Source organism: Macrosteles quadrilineatus, unplaced genomic scaffold (genome assembly GCF_028750875.1).
Source record: "Macrosteles quadrilineatus isolate MER2022 unplaced genomic scaffold, UCM_ALF_1.0 Scaffold_9__3_contigs__length_116548681, whole genome shotgun sequence".
Lineage (NCBI taxonomy): Eukaryota > Metazoa > Arthropoda > Insecta > Hemiptera > Cicadellidae > Macrosteles > Macrosteles quadrilineatus.
This window is the reverse complement of record NW_026542602.1, coordinates 115,482,028-115,502,425: the sequence shown is the minus strand read 5'-3', so window position 1 is coordinate 115,502,425 and position 20,398 is coordinate 115,482,028. Positions and strand designations below refer to the sequence as shown.

Here is a 20,398-nt window from a genome sequence, read left to right as displayed (position 1 = left end):
AGATGTCACAGTTAATTTATTATTGTTTTTCCAATTTTAATTTTGTTCTCAACCTCTTCTCGAATTAAATGTATAAACATAGGGCTGATTGTAGCACTAGGTTGGGATATGCTTCTTTTATCAACCGCCATGCAAGCAGCTTCTTTAAGATTTCTTAGTTTCCAGTCTGCTTCCTGGTAGATCATAGTTGATTCAGACCAATGTATTCTATGTTCTTCAGAGAAAACGTGTTCACTTAGTTTGGAATAACTCTCCAAATGATTACTAATGCTCTTCTGGTGTTCTTTTAGGCTCTTCTCCATAGGTCGTGATGTTTGCCCGTAATAACTTCTTCCACATTCACAGGGTATTTTATAAACTATATTTTTTGTGTCTTGATCTTTGTTCTTGGGCTTCACTCTGGTCAGAAAACTATTTGTAGATGTAGTATATGTAATGAATTAACTAATTATTACACTAATTAATTACTGAACTGTATTTTATACTTCAATCTAGGCAATCTGGAGAAATATTTATCCAAACCAAACTAGAGTAAAGCTAAAAATGCTTAACTTAAAAAGGATACAAATTAAATCATGTATGCTTAAAATTTCAATAAATTAAACAAAAAACTGTGTAGTGACTTTTTAATTGCTGAAATTATACTGAATAACAACCTTTTCTGAAACCTAATAATTAGTAATATTTTAATACTGTCTTTAGATTACCCAATCACTTCTATTGCAAATTAAAAGAAATGCCTCATTTGTTTAAACTACATATCCAAGTAAAGTTGATCTAAACTATATTTTCCAACATCTTCCCTCCTACATAAGGCGAATGTACTTCAACTTGACCTTTATGTAGACGGGTTAACCCTCCCCCTACAACCAACTTCCCCTTTGCTCCCGTTATGAGAAGCTTTCTAAACTTCATAATGTGTCGAGCTCACTACAAGGTTGGTTGGGTTTCATTTATTTATAAAAGAGTGTGAGAATTTCCCCCATTCGTTTATTTGTATTTCCAATTTTTGAACGTTGCAATCCTATTGATGTCGAGTTGCACTCTTTACCTAAAAGATTACTCTAAAAATTCAACATTCATCTATGAACTATCTGAAAACACACAGTTTTTCTAAATTTCTGACAAGCGATATCACATAATATTTTGTTAATTAATATATTACACCAAGAAAATACCAAATGAGCTTAACCCTCTCTAAGTATAGCCCCAATATAATCTGTACGTATAATCCATAACCAACAAACTGAGATTACTGTTATAAACTTGAGTAATAGCATGACCAATCTTAATCTCAAGATCGTATGCAATGGGTTGAACTAGCTTAATCACTATGACCATTCCAGGGGTTGCATGTACCAATGCTTCCAGGTATCATCACTTCCGTTAAAAAACAAATAATGTATCTGGCTGGGAGTTAATTTATATTGTTACATTAAGATTTACAGCCATTTAAGAATTTACTCAGAACAATTGGCTGGTTTGTTCAACTCAGGTGAGGCAGGATTTCAATAACATCTTGGATTTGGCTCAACAAGGAAAATATTTTTTACACATATTGAAGTAAAGTATTTTTACTCTATAGTTTTTGCTAAATTTTCAAAGCAACTATGTAATCATTATCTTAAACTAGCTTAATCTTATAATTCAAGACGAAAATCCCTTTATCCCTATGCTAAAGTTAGAGAAATGCTGTAAACATTACTGTAAAACAAAAATAATGCATCTCGCATAAATTACAACCACAAGGCATCAACTGGATGTAGACAACAGGATTCCTTACAATAAGTCGCGGTGGACAGGTGTTGGTGGTGATAGCTCTCAGAAAGATTGATAACGTCAAGTATAAAGAAAAGGGGTGAAATTTGTCATCTGTCATGTTATCAAGCGTCCTCGTTGACGTCACAGGAGCACGGTGAATCACATCGCTCACCTTGTCTAGAACAGACCGTGCCTCGTAGTTGACACGTAATTATGCTGTGTTAGAAATCATCTTCAGACTTATAAAATACAAAGAAAACATCTCCAGTTGAGGGTGGCATGATTGTAGATTGTGGTGCTACAGTTTTGAAAACAGCAATTAAATACTGGAATACGATGTTATGAACCAAATGAAGAACTGGATCTTATTAAACATTGAGATCCTAAAAATGCTTAGGCTAACTGAAAAAATAGCTCTGAAAATGCATAACTCCTAAAGACGTAATTTCGATGACATCATTTTTTAATCATCGGCAAGGATAAATAAATTTACATAAAAATACTTAATATAGTGGAGCTTATTTTGAGTCTTAACCGTTTAGGTTATGATTGCTTCACGTAGGTGGTGCTTAAACACAAATCTACCAAAGAAAATATTAAGAAAAGATTAATAAATGTTTTCAAAATAACAAACGATTTTAATGAAAAATACTATTACAAAAGATCAATACGTATTAAATATTCAAATTATGAAGTAATCTGTATTGCTATCAATAACAATTTATTCTTCTGGTAAGTGCTTGGTTTTTACGTTTCATGAATCAGTCTTATTATTTAAGTATACAAATAGTTTGTAGGCCTTTTTAATAAAATTTTAAATTTTATATAGCAAAATAAAATAATTGTTAAACTTTAAAAAAATAATGTTGAATGATATTTATTTTAGTTGCGTTTAAAAACGAAACACAATTTTACGGTCAGTATATCTGAAAGCACAAAAGTACGTCAAATAACACTTATATAATAAATTACACTTACACTGTTTACTCACAAGACGGTAAATTTAAAGAATTTTAAATGTTGCATCTATGCATTTATTAATAAAAATAAACACATCTTGCCTTAAATTAAGGTTTCCAACGACACAGAAATACACTAAAAATAGTGCATTATTATAAAAGCTATAACACTGATTAACTAATTTTGATGTTTGCCATTTAAATACGTTATCTTTATAAACATCGTAAACACAGTACACAATCTCTTAGAATATAAGAAGTACATTAAATAAACGATCAAACGTAGAGTAATTTTGGCCATCAAAATAATGATGTTGTCCAAATAAAGTAATACATTTCGTAATAAAGATAATTATAAATACAGATCTAATAGTATAACAGATGAAATATTTAAACTAAAACATCGATGTTGCTCACCAAAGAAGATGACAAATTTCCTCTCAATGACATCACGTTGGAAAATTAAATAAGATACTTTAACGTCAAGTCTTTGACAAAAAATATTTTCCTCAAAAGCTTCTTTTGGGGTTTAAAATATTTCATATTTGTTCTTTCTCAACTCTTGTTATATGTTATAAGGAGTTTATTGTCTTTTGAAATATAACCAATAACATTATAACTGCCAAAAGTACCAATCCACAAAAGCAGGCTAACTATGTCAAAGGGTCCCTCGATACAAATAAAAATTAGAATTTGGCTTTGTAACAGATTTCATAAAATATGAATCCATACTCCTTTGTGATTCGCCATTTCAAGAATCTTATTCCGACTATACAAATTATCGTTCCTCTTAGGAATATGTTGTTTCGTTTTTAATATTTAATTAGATAGCAAAGACCGTTGACCGTTTTTAATGAAATACATTTGCACAATAGTAATTTTATATGTTATTGAGCAAATAAAACCCGGTACCTTTTTTACGAAGTGATAATATTAAAGTGGGTGTTTAAAAGATATTAAATTTGTGTTTTTTATAAATCTATTAAATCAAACGCTGATACTTGTCCTGCAGTTTTGCTATTAACTTTGTACACAGTATTTTGTTGTTGTTGTATTTTTCAAGTTTGCCTAAACTCTATTTATTGTATACTGAAATACTCAAGGCATATGCCAAATATATTTCACTTGCACAGACTCAGAATAAAGCTTTGGAAATGTTTGTTTAGTCTTGCTTAAACTATAGTTTATGTGAAGCCTGGGCCAGATATCGGTAACAGTATCTACAGGAAAGTTTAGATAGCTTTTATCGAATGCCTTTTTCAATGCTTCAACATCAAAATGTACATTTGATTGGTTACGCATGTTTGTATGATCATTAATATTAAATACCTCTTACTTACCAATAGTTAACTTTGTTCTACTTTGACCCTGTTTTTATTCTTAACCTAAATTATCATGTGCAACGTTAAGCGTTTTTTATTTTTCACTACGGAAAATAAAGCGAGTCTAGTTGGGTCGGATCAGAATGTATTACGAATACAGATGATACAGATTTATTACAAAATAAATTTCAACTAGAGAGAAATTGAGGTGGTATCAGTTTGTATACTCCCTTTCTTAACTTTACCTGCTGTCATTGTGAAGTCCATAAGATATTTTCATATTGATAACAACAACAATAAAGATGCCGCTTAAATGCAAACATTCAATTTCGTTCATCTTAACCTGATTGTATTTCTTAAAACAATGAGTATTTGCATTTTTCATCGTATTTTTGCATACAGTATTTTAACATAGCATGCATTTACTACAGTTTGCATAAACTTTACAGTTACTGACTGAGGTGAGAGTGTATTATCTTTATTAAGCCAAACAACGAGAGAGGACAAAGGGATTGTGGGACACGTATGTGTAGCCTTTTAATCGTGGTTTATTTGTAAACCTACCTTATTGATTAGTTAATTAAAATTTGTGACTTTAAGCTTTAAAAAATAACTGAACTATTGTGCTATCTCCTAAGAATGTGTCTACTGTAATAATCTTTGTTTAATTTCATCGTTTCCAAACTTCTTAAATATATAGCATAAATGGGATTTATTCAATAAATTTACCAATAAATAATCGTAGGATGGATAATAACATTTTATTTTGATGGACCTCGAAATGAGAATACTTTCTAGTTGAATTAAGAAAATATGAAAGTCAAAACGTTAAACATAAAGTTTTAGTTAAATAACGCTAGTTAAATAAGGCAGTAGAAGAAACAAAAAAACTTAGCATAACCTTTCGTTGAATAAAGAAAAGATTAAATTAAAACCAACTAGCCCGATATTATTTAATAAAAACGGCTTGACAAAATGTTTAGTTAAATGCAGTTTAACACTCATCAAAATCTTTTCAATGAAAATAATTTAGAAGAAACTAAAATGCAGCATACTTTTCATGATGTTAATTGAGAGAACATATTTAGAATAAGGTTTCATTAAATGAGGTTTTAGAATGAACTCACAATGTTTAGAACAATTTTTCATTTAATTAAATTAAATAAGAATCATCTCGCTTTGCATTATTGACTGTGGAATAAAGAAAGGAAGAGTAAAATCAAAATTTTATCATTGCCAGTATTTGCTGGATAAAAAGAGAGAAAGTAAACGCGAAGCGCTTAAATTTTTCGTTGAACCAAAAGATCTTGCATAATTTCTCATTATACATAGAAAAAAATTAACTGTCGTAAAGGTACAGTTAATAAAATGGTCAGAAGAAGCTCAATTCACTTTGCACGTAATAAATATGGATAAGAAATTCCAAAGGTTTAACTGGTTCAAGTACATTGTGGGAAGGAACATAAATTTCTTTACATACAGAGATAAAATCAAAACTTTTTAAATCTTCTGATATGATATTTAAATACACAATGCTTAGTATCATTTAATAAAGTGGGAGAAAAATATCAAAATATTTTTTCGTTGAGTAAAATTGATTGGCATGATGTATTTTACCTAGAGAGAGTAAAAAGGGTAACTTAAAACGTTTAGTACACGTTTTTAAATCAAAATGTTAGAAAGTATGTACTTAATTCTCTTAGTATGAGTTTAATTCAAGAAAGATAAGTAACTAAAAATGTGATGAGGAACTCAATTGGATTTGCATAAGTTGAATAAAATATGAGAAGAAACTCAAATCGGTCATTCTTAACTGATTAGTATCCATAATATGTATCTGATCATACGGTCCGGTCCATGTACTTCCAGTCTTTATTATTTGTCCTCTAACTTCGTACGGTAGATCTATACACGCGGGACGCAGGGTCTGTCACTTGGGTTAAGATTAATAACTCAAGGTGTACAGTAAGGGCCGACATTTGTCATCTGTCCTATTTACTTGGCTTATCTTGTACTTCCGCCGCTTGTAGAATTCATGCACTTTCCTGGTCCATATCTGATAACAGCGAATCAATTTTTTCAATACGTTATATATTATATTTTTCATTAATTTTATAAAAGTAATTATTTTTTTAGATGAAAATGGAAGAAAGTATGAATAATACGTATTTAAGTATTTTGATAGTAATAATAAACATATTTAGGAATTAAATAAGCTTATCATCATATCATATTTCATACTAACTAGTATTATAAATGTGAAAGTTTGTGTGTCTGTTTTTTTGTACGTTTGTATGCTTGTTTGTTTGAATTTCAATCACGCATTACTACTGGACGGATTGGGCTGAAATTTGGCATGATGATATCTCACATTTCCGATTAACGTATAGGCCTATTCTTATCTCAAAAATCCTTTCGGGCTCTGCCCCAGTAGCTCTGGAGTTCCTCAAGTTAACAATATGAGTATATATATTTAAAAGGAATTAAATATTGTTGTACGCTGTTTTAACTACACAAGTTGGTTTTATTATATTCAATAGCATTAAAAGTTATAAGGTTTACCAACTAACAGAGTGCAGCACTATTATTATTTTTCATTCGTGGCAAAAGCTAATTTGAACCAAGCCGCAACAAAAAGCGGGACAAAATGGAAAAGTACACAAAGGGTCAAAGTGGGATTGTTTACAATTATGCTTACGGTTTGGTTTATAGATAATTTGTTATAGATAGTTTGTGATATTGTGCAAGTATTTGTTAATTTACTTTTTCCTATCGTTAAGGTGCAGTGGTAGAATTGTATTATGGCTATGGTAGATGTGTTACTATAGCATACCGTAAATTTAAAGAATGAAATTTTATCAAACTGTGTCCTCCCCTTTTGAAAATACTAAGCTTGAGTATAACTGCAATAAGCATTTTATACTTATATGCCGACCCCGTACGAAGGACGGGTACTCTGATAGTCCTTTACATTGTCTAATCTAATTATTTAATTGTATGTGTTCCCAGTGGCGGTTCCAAGGGGGGGGCTACAGGGGCTAAAGCCCCCCCCTTGGACCCTGGAAAAATAAATTTTAACGTACATTTCGTCCTTTAAATACTGTCATAAAACAGACATCAACGTAGGTTTATTAAACTTAATGAGCGATGGCAGGAGTAGTATTAAGTTTCACATAGATAAACTTTGTGGACAATAATAGCACAACGAATAAAACAATATTACGCTATGGAAAGTTGTACGCATCATCCAATTTTTACAGCAGTCAGCTGAGAGCTGACATGCTAGGGCAAAGGCGAGCGCCGAGCGCGCGAGCGAGGACGGGGAAACAGCTGATTTCCTGAGTTAGTTGTCAAATGGTCTGCTATCCACTAACTTTACACAGGCATCAATCAGCAATCAGCGGTAGCACCACTAGCCTATTACCATTGACTATATAAACACTAAGTGTTAAAGTTTATATATTCAATGCTATTACTGAATTCAATACTATAAATATTGTGACAGATCTATGAAATGGAGAAAAACGTAAGGTTAATAAACGTGTCTACTTGCTTGCGTGACATAAAACAGGAGAAATGGAAGGTTATAGGACAATTAGACACAGTTCTAGCCGTTATGTTTTGAGTCACCAAACGGCTTTTAGGAGATTTGGCTTCGTAGTCTACAGTAGGCCTATGTTTTGGAATTCATGAATGCAAGTTCGTCATAGCTTGATTATTTTAATGTCTACTTGCTCATGACAAAACAAATGACAGGTGAAATGAGAAATTTTTGAATAGTTGGCCACAGATATAGACATTAATAATGGCTTTAGAAAGTCAGTAAACAGCTTTTAGGAGGATATGGCCGTAGCCTACAATATGTTTTGAGATTTATGAATTAATGCAATCGTCATAGTTACTGTAGATTTAATTAAAAATGTCTACTTATTCATGACAAATAAATGGGGAAATGGGAGGTTTTGTACACAGTTCTAGACGTTAAAACTGGCTGTAGAAAGTCGCCCAACGGCTTTTAGGAGGATATGGCCGTAGTCTACAGTGTGTTTTGAAATTCATTAAAGCAATCGTCATAGTTTAATTTTTAAAATGTCTATTTGCTCATGACAAACAACAGGTGAAATGGGAGTTTATGGACAATTGGGCACGGTTTTGGGTGTTAAAAATGGCCTTAGAAAGTCACCAAACTGCTTTGAAAATTCGAAATTTTCCCGGGGGAGGACCCCCTGGACCCCCCTTCTTTGTTGGGGGGTGCTCCACACCCCCCAAGCCCCCCGGTAGCCCCCCCCTTGACATGGTCCTAGAACCGCCACTGTGTGTTCCTGTTCACAATCCAATGGAAAGAACTTCTTTCGAGTGTTAAAAGTAAAATAATAACTTCGTAAAAGGCAGGGCTTTAACATGTGATGAAGGAGGGTTTAAACAAATAAATTAAATCACTTATTAAAACTTGTCTTGTGTTAATGAAGAAATCATTTATGTTTAATATCTTACAAAATACAAAGGGTCCCGTATGTAATGAAATGTTTATTGAAATACTTAATTACTTAATTATTAAATTTCATCATCGACAACAAGATAGCTTGTATTATTTCTTATATTTTCTGCAAGAAAGGTTGTCTTATAACATCCAGTGATCGGATATCGTCGATGACCATTATCTATTCTTCGTACGTGATTTGAAAATGACATTTTTGTTCTATCTTAGTCGTATTAAGATTTCATTCTACAAAAAGTGAACACGAATCACCATAAAAATGAAAAATGTTTTCATTTTTAGATTTCTGTACAGAAGGCATCACTTGCAATACATTTTGTAGGCTAAATCAGTAAAGGTCATACACGAGGGAATAACGGCAGAGTCATAGATTACCGTTACCGTATTTATATTTTGAAACGTGACGTAGAGCATCTTCTCAGTATTACCAACTTATTTTTAATGCGATGATCTTCTTGGACGAAAAACGTGATGCTGTCAGCGAAACAAATCAACATCATTCATAACCAACGATTACGGTGGGTGCTTTTACACGGAAATTGGGCCATATACATCTTCCAACCCTTTCCATCTAGTATGTTTTATTGGTAAAATTTTAAAGGGATACATCATATTATCATTTTTGTATTGCTGATATATATATATTCTATTTGTTTGATAAAAATTCTAAGGTCAAGAATACATACTTCAACTATCATAAAAAAGGTGTATTAGCGTATATAAATAAACAATTTATTTTACATTTCTGAAACTTGAGGATGGAATAATAATGCTATATGGGTCTGGTAACAATCTCATGGTCTGGTGGTTATAAAACAGGACCTCTGTCCTTGAGATGTGGGTTCAAGTCCTACCAATCACCAATTGCTTTTACGTGCACGATAAACCCTTGGTGACTCTATGGATGAAGCTTTCCTTGAGCTAAAACACATATAAAACAAAAAAGATTGGTTGAGGATATCTTTCATTGAAGAACAGGTCTTTCTTATGTTTAAATGTGCAGTTCCAGTTGTTAGGGATCAGACGTCTATGATAGACATAGTTTAAAGGAAATAATTTGGCAGAATGGTGTTTAACAACACCATTATAACCAATGAATACCCTACAATTAGTTTAAGTCGCGTATTCATAAAAAATATGACGTCTATGTTATTCTTTAATTTAGTATTCTCATTGCTACAAACCTTAGAGCTTTGTTTCTACTTAATACAAAAATGTAAATAATTTTTCATTTACTGTATGTAGTCAATAATAGTTTCTTTCCAAATATAATCACTATAAAGCCTAGATACGTTTACGCACATTTACATCTAATGCACTATTCTCTAACTGAATTGAATGCAAATCTATAAACTTGTAAACAACTTCCTGTAATGTTTTAATCGACAAGTTTCCAAGCTACTGAGAAACGTCAAACTACGCTGTAAGATCCAAGTTCTCTTACAAACTTACTGAATAAATTAAAGCGTTACAAATCAAATTTTAATTAAAACTACCATTTTCTAAAGCTTGTCAATTTATAAGGTGTAGAAGATGCAGCTATGTAGTAAGAATATACATTGAATTTACAAAATATGCAAAAAATTACAAAAATACCTAAATTTTGATACAGTTGTGCTAGAAGATACTATAAAATAATAATCTAAATTTTTAATGGATCAAGTTACTATACCTATTTGAACATTTCCCACCAAACTACTCTAACAGGGTATTTATTGTATTCGAATCAGTGAATAACCAAGTAAGCTAAATTAATCTTATTCGTAACACTTTTTTTCGAGTAAGGTCTTCAATCATTATTTTTAAATTACGAAATGCGATAGAGTGTACAAAGCCAGACAATCCTACACTTTAAATGTTATTAGGAAAAATTAAACCGATAACCAGCTTATCAACCGTAGGCTTAATGTTATTTTTATATCCCAAATTGTAGTGTTACATTCGTATGTATTCATATCTGTTGTTAATACATTGTAATTGCCATATTCAACTGTTCGTATACATTTGTTTTACAATATAAAATCTTATGGACGAATACTAGACTCCAAGACGCTTATTTCGGACACTGTCCTTCAGTAGAGCTTTCATGAATTTTGGGACATGCACAACTTCTTACCAACGTCCCCTAGATTATCAAAAACGGTTTGAACTGTAGAAGGAGTTCTGCTCACAAACACCCTCCGGAATATTAAATAAGTATTTATAGATGTATTTCCGTTCATTTTCAGACGATTTACCAAAATAACAACTTTGAGAACCTTTTCTGAAATCAAAGCTGACATGGCAAAGGTGACAGACCGTCACCTTCAAAGAGTCTGCCAGGTTTACAATTTCAAAACGTCTGACCCTTTTCACGAGTAGCTGCATTTGCCAACACTGTTTCTATTTTACAGATTTTACCTTAAAATATTCAAAATGCAAAAGTTTTTAAGTAACTCATTCTTACGAACCTAAATCAAACAAAATACTGTAAATTACAGATAGTATTGTGCTTCATAATTATAGAAGTGCTCGTAAATAAATTTAATAATTTACATTCTAATGTTTAATTTTGTTTATGAAAGGCAAGAATTTTGTCAGTTTATCGTTTTAGAAATATAATACTCTAAATTGTTGAAACAATGGGGGATGTATTAACAAACTATTTGGTGCAGTTTATTTGCCTAATACAACCTGCTTAGTGATGCTTCTAATAAACCTCCCTTATGGTTATGTCTTTCCAATAAATATTTAATGTGCAATTGATTGATACCATCGAACCGTTGGTCTTCTTGTCATACATAAAAAGTATTTAGGAGACGTTTTAAAAGCATAATCGTGGGAACATTATGACACCCTTCTTTTGCTGTAGTACAGTTGCTGTACTGTTTAATCCACATTTGTGTTGAAAATTATATGAGTAACTATAAGATAAAAATCGACTGCGTTATTGATAGTCATTTTTCCAGTTTTTGTTGTTAGTGCATGATTTGATGGTTCGCGATGCTTCCAATTAAAAAAAAACATTTCTTGTTCAATTTTCTCTCTAGGGTTTAAAGAAATCAACGAATTAGGTTAAACATGTCATCAAATTTTGAAAACAAGTGGACATATTTAAAGTACACGAGGACTGTTGGCGTATGGAGACATCATGGAGTGGGGGTTGGGAGGGGTGATCTGAACGCAGGTGTTGCAAAGGTTTTTGTTTTTACTTAAGCGCCCTAATCCTCATATGCGTCATATAAAATTTGTCTCTTTCCTCCTAACATTTCTCATACAGTGGTTATTATTTGAACTGTTCATAAAATAGAATTTTATTTATTTCACTTTTATGGTTTACTGAGTTGTTTTTTTGTAGCATTTAGTTCTGGGTAAAATTCTAATTGACGGGTGTTTCAGGTTTAGTTAAGTTGGATTATCTCTAAATGTAAGGCAATCTTTACAGTATGCGATACTAGAGAACAAAAAATATTATATATCAATTGAATAATAGCTTTATTTAAGCCATTTAAACTAGTTTTAAAATGGATGAGCTATATGATCAAAAACATTGTTTAAGTTGCGTTATTCAGTAAAAGACAATTTGGGTAATAATCCTTTAGAAAGCAATAGACACTTCGATTCAGCATCGATCACCAAGTACAACCAAGTACACAAAGTATAGCATATTTCGTTCATAGAATATTATTGCAAACTATTAAGTTTAAACTTTACCAGAAAAGGTAAAATGCTCCAATATGCAATTCAAAACAAGCAATGGAAGTTAAATTTTTGGGTAGACCCAAGCATATTAGAACAAAAACGGAGAGGATCATAAACATAAACCAAACCAATGACGTCACTGACCCGAATCTCTTTAAATAATAATACAAACTTATTTATTTTAGGACCAGAGACGTAATTTGTTTATATTAATGATCCACACAGTTTCGGTTCTAATATCCGTATGTTTGTGGTTGAAAAAAGCATACGACTATGTTTTTGATAATTATTCATGAAATACTAGCAGAGCTAATATTCATTGTTTATTTGCCTTTCATATAATAGTGCAGGACAATTTTCTGGGTGAATATTTGACAAAACAGTTTTTAATTACAATTTACTCAACAAGATAAGGAAGTGAACTACCTGACTTATCTATTCAATCAATAAACGACATTTGCTGTTAGAAAAATTATTGTATCAAGATTTCAGTTGTCGAGCCGAAAATAAAGCCAAAGTCGCCAACGTATCGCCTTTAGCGTTTTCGTCCAATGACAGTGAAACATGAGAGCTTAGTGGCGTAACTTTAAATTATACTCCGGTTTATCTCGCCGTTGTCATAAACTGTTCATTAAAAATCGCTAAATGCCTTTCCTTCTTTTTGACAAGCATTAAGAACAGATACAATAAAGCATTGAATTTTTAAGAAAACTGACACATTTTTCATTCTACCGTACGTATACTCAATGGTATTATACAGGGTGGCGCATAAAGAACGCATGGATTTGAGTTGAGTGGTGAGAGCAATAAGAGCGTCCATGGAGGGACTGGGCCTGGTTGTTTTGTAGGTCAGGGCGTCCAGTTTTAGTAGCAATGGTGCTGTGGTCCGTGGTACATCGCATTTTTGCTGTAGAACATTTATTAAAAAATAATGAATCTGATATAACTGTTCAATGGCTTCTCCGTGCACAGTTCAATGGTTCAAAACAAAACCCGATTGCAACACAACTCTGTCGCACAACTGAATCAGTTATGAATCAGAAGTGGTTAGGTCGTCCTTGCACGGCGCGAACTCTACAAAATGTCGACAGAGTAAAGGCGTATGTTATTCAAAGCCCTAGCCGCTACACTAGGCGATGCGCTCCAACTGCGTGCTTGTCTTGACGATCGTTGCAGGGCAACCTGAAAGATGAGTTAAAATGTCATCCTTACAAAATTATGATCGTACAGAAGATCGAAAGTGGGAATTCTTGGGCCTTACCGTAATTTTTTTAGGACTCGCGGAACATACTTTGTGCAGAAAAGCCGTTGAACAGTTTTAACAAATTTAATTACTTTTGAATAAATGTTCTACCGCAAAAATGCGATGTACCACGGACCACAGCACCATTGCTACTAAAACTGGACGCCCTAACCTACAAAACAACCAGGCCCAGTCCCTCCATGGACGCTCTTATTGCTCTCACCACTCAACTCAAATCCATGCGTTCTTTATGCGCCACCCAGTATTATGAATGACATATTTCTTTAAATTGATGTACTTTACAAAAATGCAATACATGGGATAAAAGGTTTTCGTTATTTCATATGTATACTTCTAAAAAAATAAAATCAAAATATCTCAGGAGTTTGATGTTTTTGAGTTTATTTCTGTGTTAGACCTAATGTATCTAGATAACGGTAAGAGCTTTTCTTATTTTTTAGTAAAACTAGCTGGACGCCAGTTAGGTAGTTTAGTAATAAGTAGTAAAACGTACGAACATTTAGTTTTTAGAGTTAAGTAGTGTGAAAAGGGTGCAGTCCAACGACGTATCTAGTTCATCTCACTGGTCCAAAGCGCAATTCATAGGTTTCGTTATCAAGACAGGCTTGTTCATTTCACAATTAGCCTACACTAGAGACCTTGTCAAAAGACCCCCATCATAAGCCACTTTAGGTCTTAGTAATGACATACTATGTAATATTTTTTACAATTTAAATTACATGAAAATTACACATTTCCACCCCAACACTGGTGTAGTTACAAAGGAGCCATACGGAATCGCGATATCAATTTATTGTAATATGAAATATTATTAAAAATAAATTAATCCAACCATAAGTATTGAGATTCAAACTGAATTCATCTGTCATTCAACTTATGTCTGATACAACGTGTAGGCTACGTCCAACCTTTTCTGGCAGCCTTCGAACAAATTGTTTGGCAAATTTATAAAATTTTATCATATGATTAAGACTGAAAATACGTGTAAGACACTCCTACACTAAGATAGAACCTTGGAAAGTTAATTCGTCCGTATTTTGCAATAATGAAATAAGGAACTTAGGATTTTTCATAATTATCATCAGGCTTACGGAAATTCACACCCTATATGAACTACTACGTACGAAAGGCTATCCATATGAATATAATTAATTAATTGCATAGGCCTAATTAACATAATAATAAAATGTTTATATTTTTATTTTCGCGAAACCCCTTTATCCCCTCTAGAGAGTTTAATGTGTCTCAGTCTTTATCTTTTATGCAATAATCTTTTATTGATCTTTATTTAATCGATCCTTAATAAATAAAGATCAATTTTAGTTGCAATCTTGAAATATAAACCTATTGTATGTAATATGTGCTCTTACCTATCTTAAGAAGCAAATTTAAAAAAATAAACCAGCTTCTTTAACAATTTTACACATGACTGAGGCGACTAGTAAAATAAACGAGTTAAATATTTTGTAGACATTTTACACTCTCGATACTTCTTAACCTCATTAGTTTTGAGTTAAAAAGAGAATAAATCAAGAGCCAGATTACTCATTTCTGTGTGAGTATACTTCAAGAAATGCCAACATATTTTATATACGTAGGATACATATATGGGTGTCCATGAACACGTTAACCCGAGCAATTGTGTTCTGATTTTGATTACATTTTGGTATAATATAAATGTGGATAAAATTAGAAAAATTGTACTTATTTTGTACATAATTATTTACATTAATAAATAAATCTGACATGTTTAAGGAATTATCTGAGAAAAAATCCCAACTGAGAAAATAACTTACATAGCCTGCAGGTTTGCTGCAACCAGGGTGTATTTTTTCTTGCAGATAAAATACCTTGGTTTCGGAGGTCAAGTTTTATCGACAACGCGTTCGTGTGACAGTAAGCTTCCCACAGCACTGTGGCCATTTGCAGCCCAATATATCATTGTTTGTCCCATTGTTCTGGCTCATCGCGAATTCACTCTTTTCAACAATAGCCTTTTGTTTGTGGCGCTCATGTATTTACCAGTTTATTCAAATGTCATTGTAAATATTCTAAACAATTAATTTTGTGTTAAAACATAAAATTACATTTTAATATTTTTTAAATTACAAATTAGTAAGGAGTTCAACATGTTTTCATTCTTCTATAGGTAGAAATGAAAAAAAGGTCAGAGCAGCGAAACTGTTTTATTAATCGCACAATATAAGACAAAAACATCAGGTGAAAGAAAGTAACTATAGAATTTTATTTTATATTAAATAACTAAAGAGGTTGAAGAACCAAGCCGCGAAATGATTTATTACGATTTTATAATATTTTATACTACTTAATGCATTATTATTGGACAAAACAGCAATTTAATTCAAAACAATGAATAGTCTGTAAATAGGTCTGTAACTAAACTGAATTGTGTTCACTTTATGTTATAATGAAATCAAGTGGAAAGTTTGATGAGAAAACCAACGGAACACAATACAATGAGTTTCGTAGATTAACAATGGAAATTACTTACCTTAACTGTTCTGCGTGTATTTTCTGTCGATTTTGGATGGTCCATGACTTAACTTAGAATCTCCTCAACAAACACTTTCCCAAACATTTAATCACTGTAAGTTTATCAGAAGATATCAATCAAGTGTTGCTCCAAGTTTGACCACCAGCTCGAGGCTACCAGTTCAATTAATCTTTGGGCAAGTTGTTCCTAACTTGAGTGTCAAATGGAGGAATATCTTAGTAAACAGATTATAACGGTTGGTTAAGTACCAATTCTTAAGTGCTATCAAATTCGGAGTCTTTACCTTCGTACCATCTAGTTAAATGTTAACTGGGTCAGGTTAGGTTAGATTGGAGGGTAATTAATGCAGTTAAAATAGAACAAGGAATATATTTCTCACCATCTCAGCACTCTCATGCATCGCCATTTACTAAAAACACCATGGGACCACAGTTGGTGTTATTTTATAGCAAACTGTTTGTTAAACAATTTCGAGTTAGTTACTTCACGTATGTGTTTGTGAATATGTGTATGACATCACTTAGCAAAGTAGGTGGTGAAGAGAATTTACAATAATTTTTAGATTCAAATTTAACTTAAATGCTTTGAAAATTAAATTTAACGAATCGTTTAACTTTAAAATTAATCTAGGCTCAAAACTAATGATAAGAAAACAGCAATTAAACAAAATCACATAGTAGTAAAAAAGTGTATTTTACCTTTTATTTGATAAACGTAATCCAGACGATGAAAATTGTTACATTCGTTTATGCTTATCGTGATAGAAGGAAGCATAGTGCGTTTAGCTATATATGAATATCTCAGTAGGCTTTGGTGCATATAATAGTCCAGTGATCTAGTGAATGTCTTTTTTTTACAAAAAATACCTTAATTGAATACATTTTATTTCACACATTTTACCAATGTGTTATATAAATAATGGAAAATTCTACGAGTTGTCACCTACTGGCATATAAGAGAGTTAAGGTATTTAGGCGAACGGTGTTTCTGGAGGTCCCAAAAGATAAATATCACACCGTGGTTCCGCACCTCATTCAAACTATGCTAAGGTTTTGTTTTGCTTTTGCATACGTCAAGTGACGAACATACCCAATCGAACAGGGTATTTACTCAGGGGAGGTATAGAAGAGGCTACGATTACAGCTGAGGGCTTCTTATTAGCTGAGGGAACGCCATTACCGTAACAAAACGTTCGTTAGCCATCGGCCTCGGTGGTCTTATGGTTAGCGTGCCGGGCTGATATACTGTAAGTCCCGGGTTCGAATCTCGCTGGTAGCAATAACTTTTTGCCCAAGATTTTTTTATTATCAGCAAGTTTGGTTGGTTTGGTTTGGTTATTACAGTTTAATTTTATTATTAAGTCATTATAAAATTTTAATTGAGCAATTTCTAGTTTTATTTAATAAACAGAATTATTTTTCCGATTACTAAACTGTTGTTACTGTATATTATTTCTTTATCAGCAAGTTTGGTTAGTTCGGTTAGGTTATGATAGTTTAATTTTATAATTAAAAAATAGTAAACTTGAATTTGAGGCATTTATAATTTTATTTTATGAACAGAACTATTTTTGAGATTAGTAAACCTTTATTGCCAAAGTGCTCTCTACTACAGTGCTGTTCACGGAGGAATTTTGAACTAAATTCCTCATATGTACCTCCCCTAAGTCAGACCCATCGAACAGAATGTTATAACCATTATTAATTCTTAAAATCAAGAGCTGAAAAGCTAGCTATTGTAAAACGAAAACAGGCACTCTGGCTTAAGATGACAACAGCTCTTGACACACAACAGAACACCATCTATAAGAAGAGTTTTAATAAAGACCAATGATTAACAATTTATCACACAGCTCGAAGCGACGTCCACCGACACAGTAACTGAGCACATTGTGGCGCTGCTTTGATTTATCCCACGGTTTATCCCATCATGGACACGAACAAAGAGCTAAATCTTTCATAACGTTCCCTTATTTTTCATAAGCCCTATTACTTCCTTCATAAAACATGCAATATGAGACGAGTTTATTACCATGCTGGTCGTAGCACTAGAACGTATCCTATCATAAAATGGATAAAGGAAAGAGCAGTGGTATACAAATAGGAGATCCTTGTATTTAAGTATTGGTTGTACACCTAGTACGAACCTACCACGAAAAATATTTCAACAAAACTACGCGGACCAATTCTTAACGTACATACTTAATGTGGGAGGTGGTAATTCCTCAAATATTACACAGACTCAGGAAGGTTTGCCTAAGTTTAGTTGTCGGTGGATATCAAACTTTTTGTCAAACCAATCCAAACAACAACTATACAAATTTACGATTGTATTAAAAACAAAATGTCAATACGAGACAAGTTTGACGACACTTTTGACTGCTCTATGGAGAATTTAGTTTCCGTTGGTAACATTTCGTACCTTTTTATAAATCTGTAACAATTTAATGCGCTCGTTTTGATCTTTGTAGTAAAATGATGTACAGAGTTTTTAAATTTTTGTACTGAACCGAGTTATGCGTACCATCAACGCATGATGGCGGACCACGGTCTCTCGCTCACTTTGAGCAAAACCGAGATTGTGATATTGACAAAAAAATGATTGACACCATTGTGCCGTTGAGGGTGGAGGCCATCGATGTCCATAACCCGTTTGTACTGCCAAGTACCTTGGGGCCAGACAGTAAACTCAGCTGGCTTGATCAGATCTTCCGTACGGCGGATAAGGCCGCTAGGGTGGTTTCCTTTTTTAGCCAGCTGATGGCCAATGTCGGAGGGCCTCGGTCCAGTAGTAGGAGGCTGTCATTGTCTTCAATCCAAACCGTACTCATGTACGGTGCGGGGGTGTGGGTAGACGTTCTCAATGAGGAGGTATATAGGATGTGGCTAGCCCGAGTGCTTGGTGGCCGAGGGGAAGACCAGTGCCGTGGGGAGGACAAGGCACGAACAGTGGGCCCCACCCGTGCCTACCAGCTTCGGCAGGAGACACGGGGACGCTGGACAAGGCGACTGATACGGCAAGTCCGACTTTGGGTTAACCCTCGGTACGGAGAGGTGAACTTCTACCTCACCCAATTTTTGACGGGTCACGGCCTTTTCCGGTCGTGCCTGTTCAGGATGGACAAGGCCGTGTCACCCGATTGCATATACTGACCATCGATGTATAATAGTATACATCGATGATACTGACCAGGCATTCCCGATGACGCGGAACATGATTTTTTCGCCGTCACCGTTGGAAAAAACCCATCTAGAGGCTCAACAGTTCGCAGGTTAAATATTGTTTTCGGTGGACATGGTCATACCGATGTTGAGGGAAGGTGAGGACAGTTGGACCTGTGTTTACGTCCATTACGTCCAGCGTATTCTCCGTGCCAAGAAACTCTACCTTGACCGGGATGTGGTTTAGGTCATAAAGAATGCCAGAAACTCTGCGAGCCGTGAGGGCTTAATCACATGTGGGCCTGACATGAAGTAATATGACAAAAAATTCCAGGTCTGCGTCCAACAGAGTAGAGGGGGTTTTTAGTGAGTAGCCTGATGAATGCAGGAGTCTCTCACTACAGGCTGGCTACCTGCGTACGTAAAAACAGATTTCCTCCTCTCCCTAAATTCTTTTTTATTTAAAATAATGTATACAGTAGTTTATTGTCATGGAAGCTACTATTCACTTCAAACTACATTGTCGGTCTTGATCTCATTTATATTTTTATAATCACAAAACCTTAAATTCAAATCTTTTGTTGCAGACTGAACTTCAAGGATTATTAAAGACTGATTAGGTAAGTCGAGTTATGGCATACCCCTAGTAACTAAGTTATAGTACGAGTTATATACGGTTATAGTAACTAAGTATTCGTAGTTATTTTAGGTTCGATAATAAGTTTTATTTAACGTGTATTCATTTTGTCGCAGGTTTTAACGTTTTACTGATAAAATACATTCTACTGAAATAGACTATCTATATAAATAAAATTAGAGTTTTTTCTGTACATTGCTCAGAATCATACATTTTTAGGTTATTTTAACGTTTTATACATTAAAGAAGCCGAAACAAGTCTCATCTAAATTTCTGTCTGTCTTTCTGTCTGTCTGTCTGTCTGACACACTCAAGATGGCATTTTACGCAATCTTCTCCAGGAAAACGAGAGTACCTATCAAGACCCAAGTCATTTTAATGTATTCACTGGATTGGCGAGAGTGTCTTTAGCCATTAAAATATGGTCTCACTACTTTGTAATTAAAATTACGGCCGTTCAAAAATGCAGTTTTGTGCGATTTTTGTCAAGTTTTCTTCCAATTTGTATCACATAATCATCTATGAAACAACAAACAGCTGTTCGGATCAAGATTATTTTTTCTAGCTGTCACTGAAATGTTTACAAATGTTGTTTACAAA

At 33.4% G+C, this 20,398-nt stretch overlaps 2 protein-coding genes across 2 annotated transcripts in view; both read left to right on the top strand.

Annotated features, from left to right (window-relative positions):
• LOC129001941 (protein dimmed-like) overlaps window positions 1-20,398 on the top strand; it is a 196,146-nt gene that overhangs the window by 109,416 nt on the left and 66,332 nt on the right. Inside the window, exon 3 of the mRNA XM_054429383.1 lies at window positions 19,749-19,781. The gene's annotated coding sequence lies outside the window, so the exon portion shown is untranslated. The remainder of the gene's footprint in view (window positions 1-19,748; window positions 19,782-20,398) is intronic.
• Window positions 18,760-19,152, top strand: LOC129003755 (uncharacterized). Its single transcript, XM_054432051.1, has one exon. It carries the CDS (start codon window positions 18,760-18,762, stop codon window positions 19,150-19,152), a length of 393 nt encoding a protein of 130 aa, XP_054288026.1.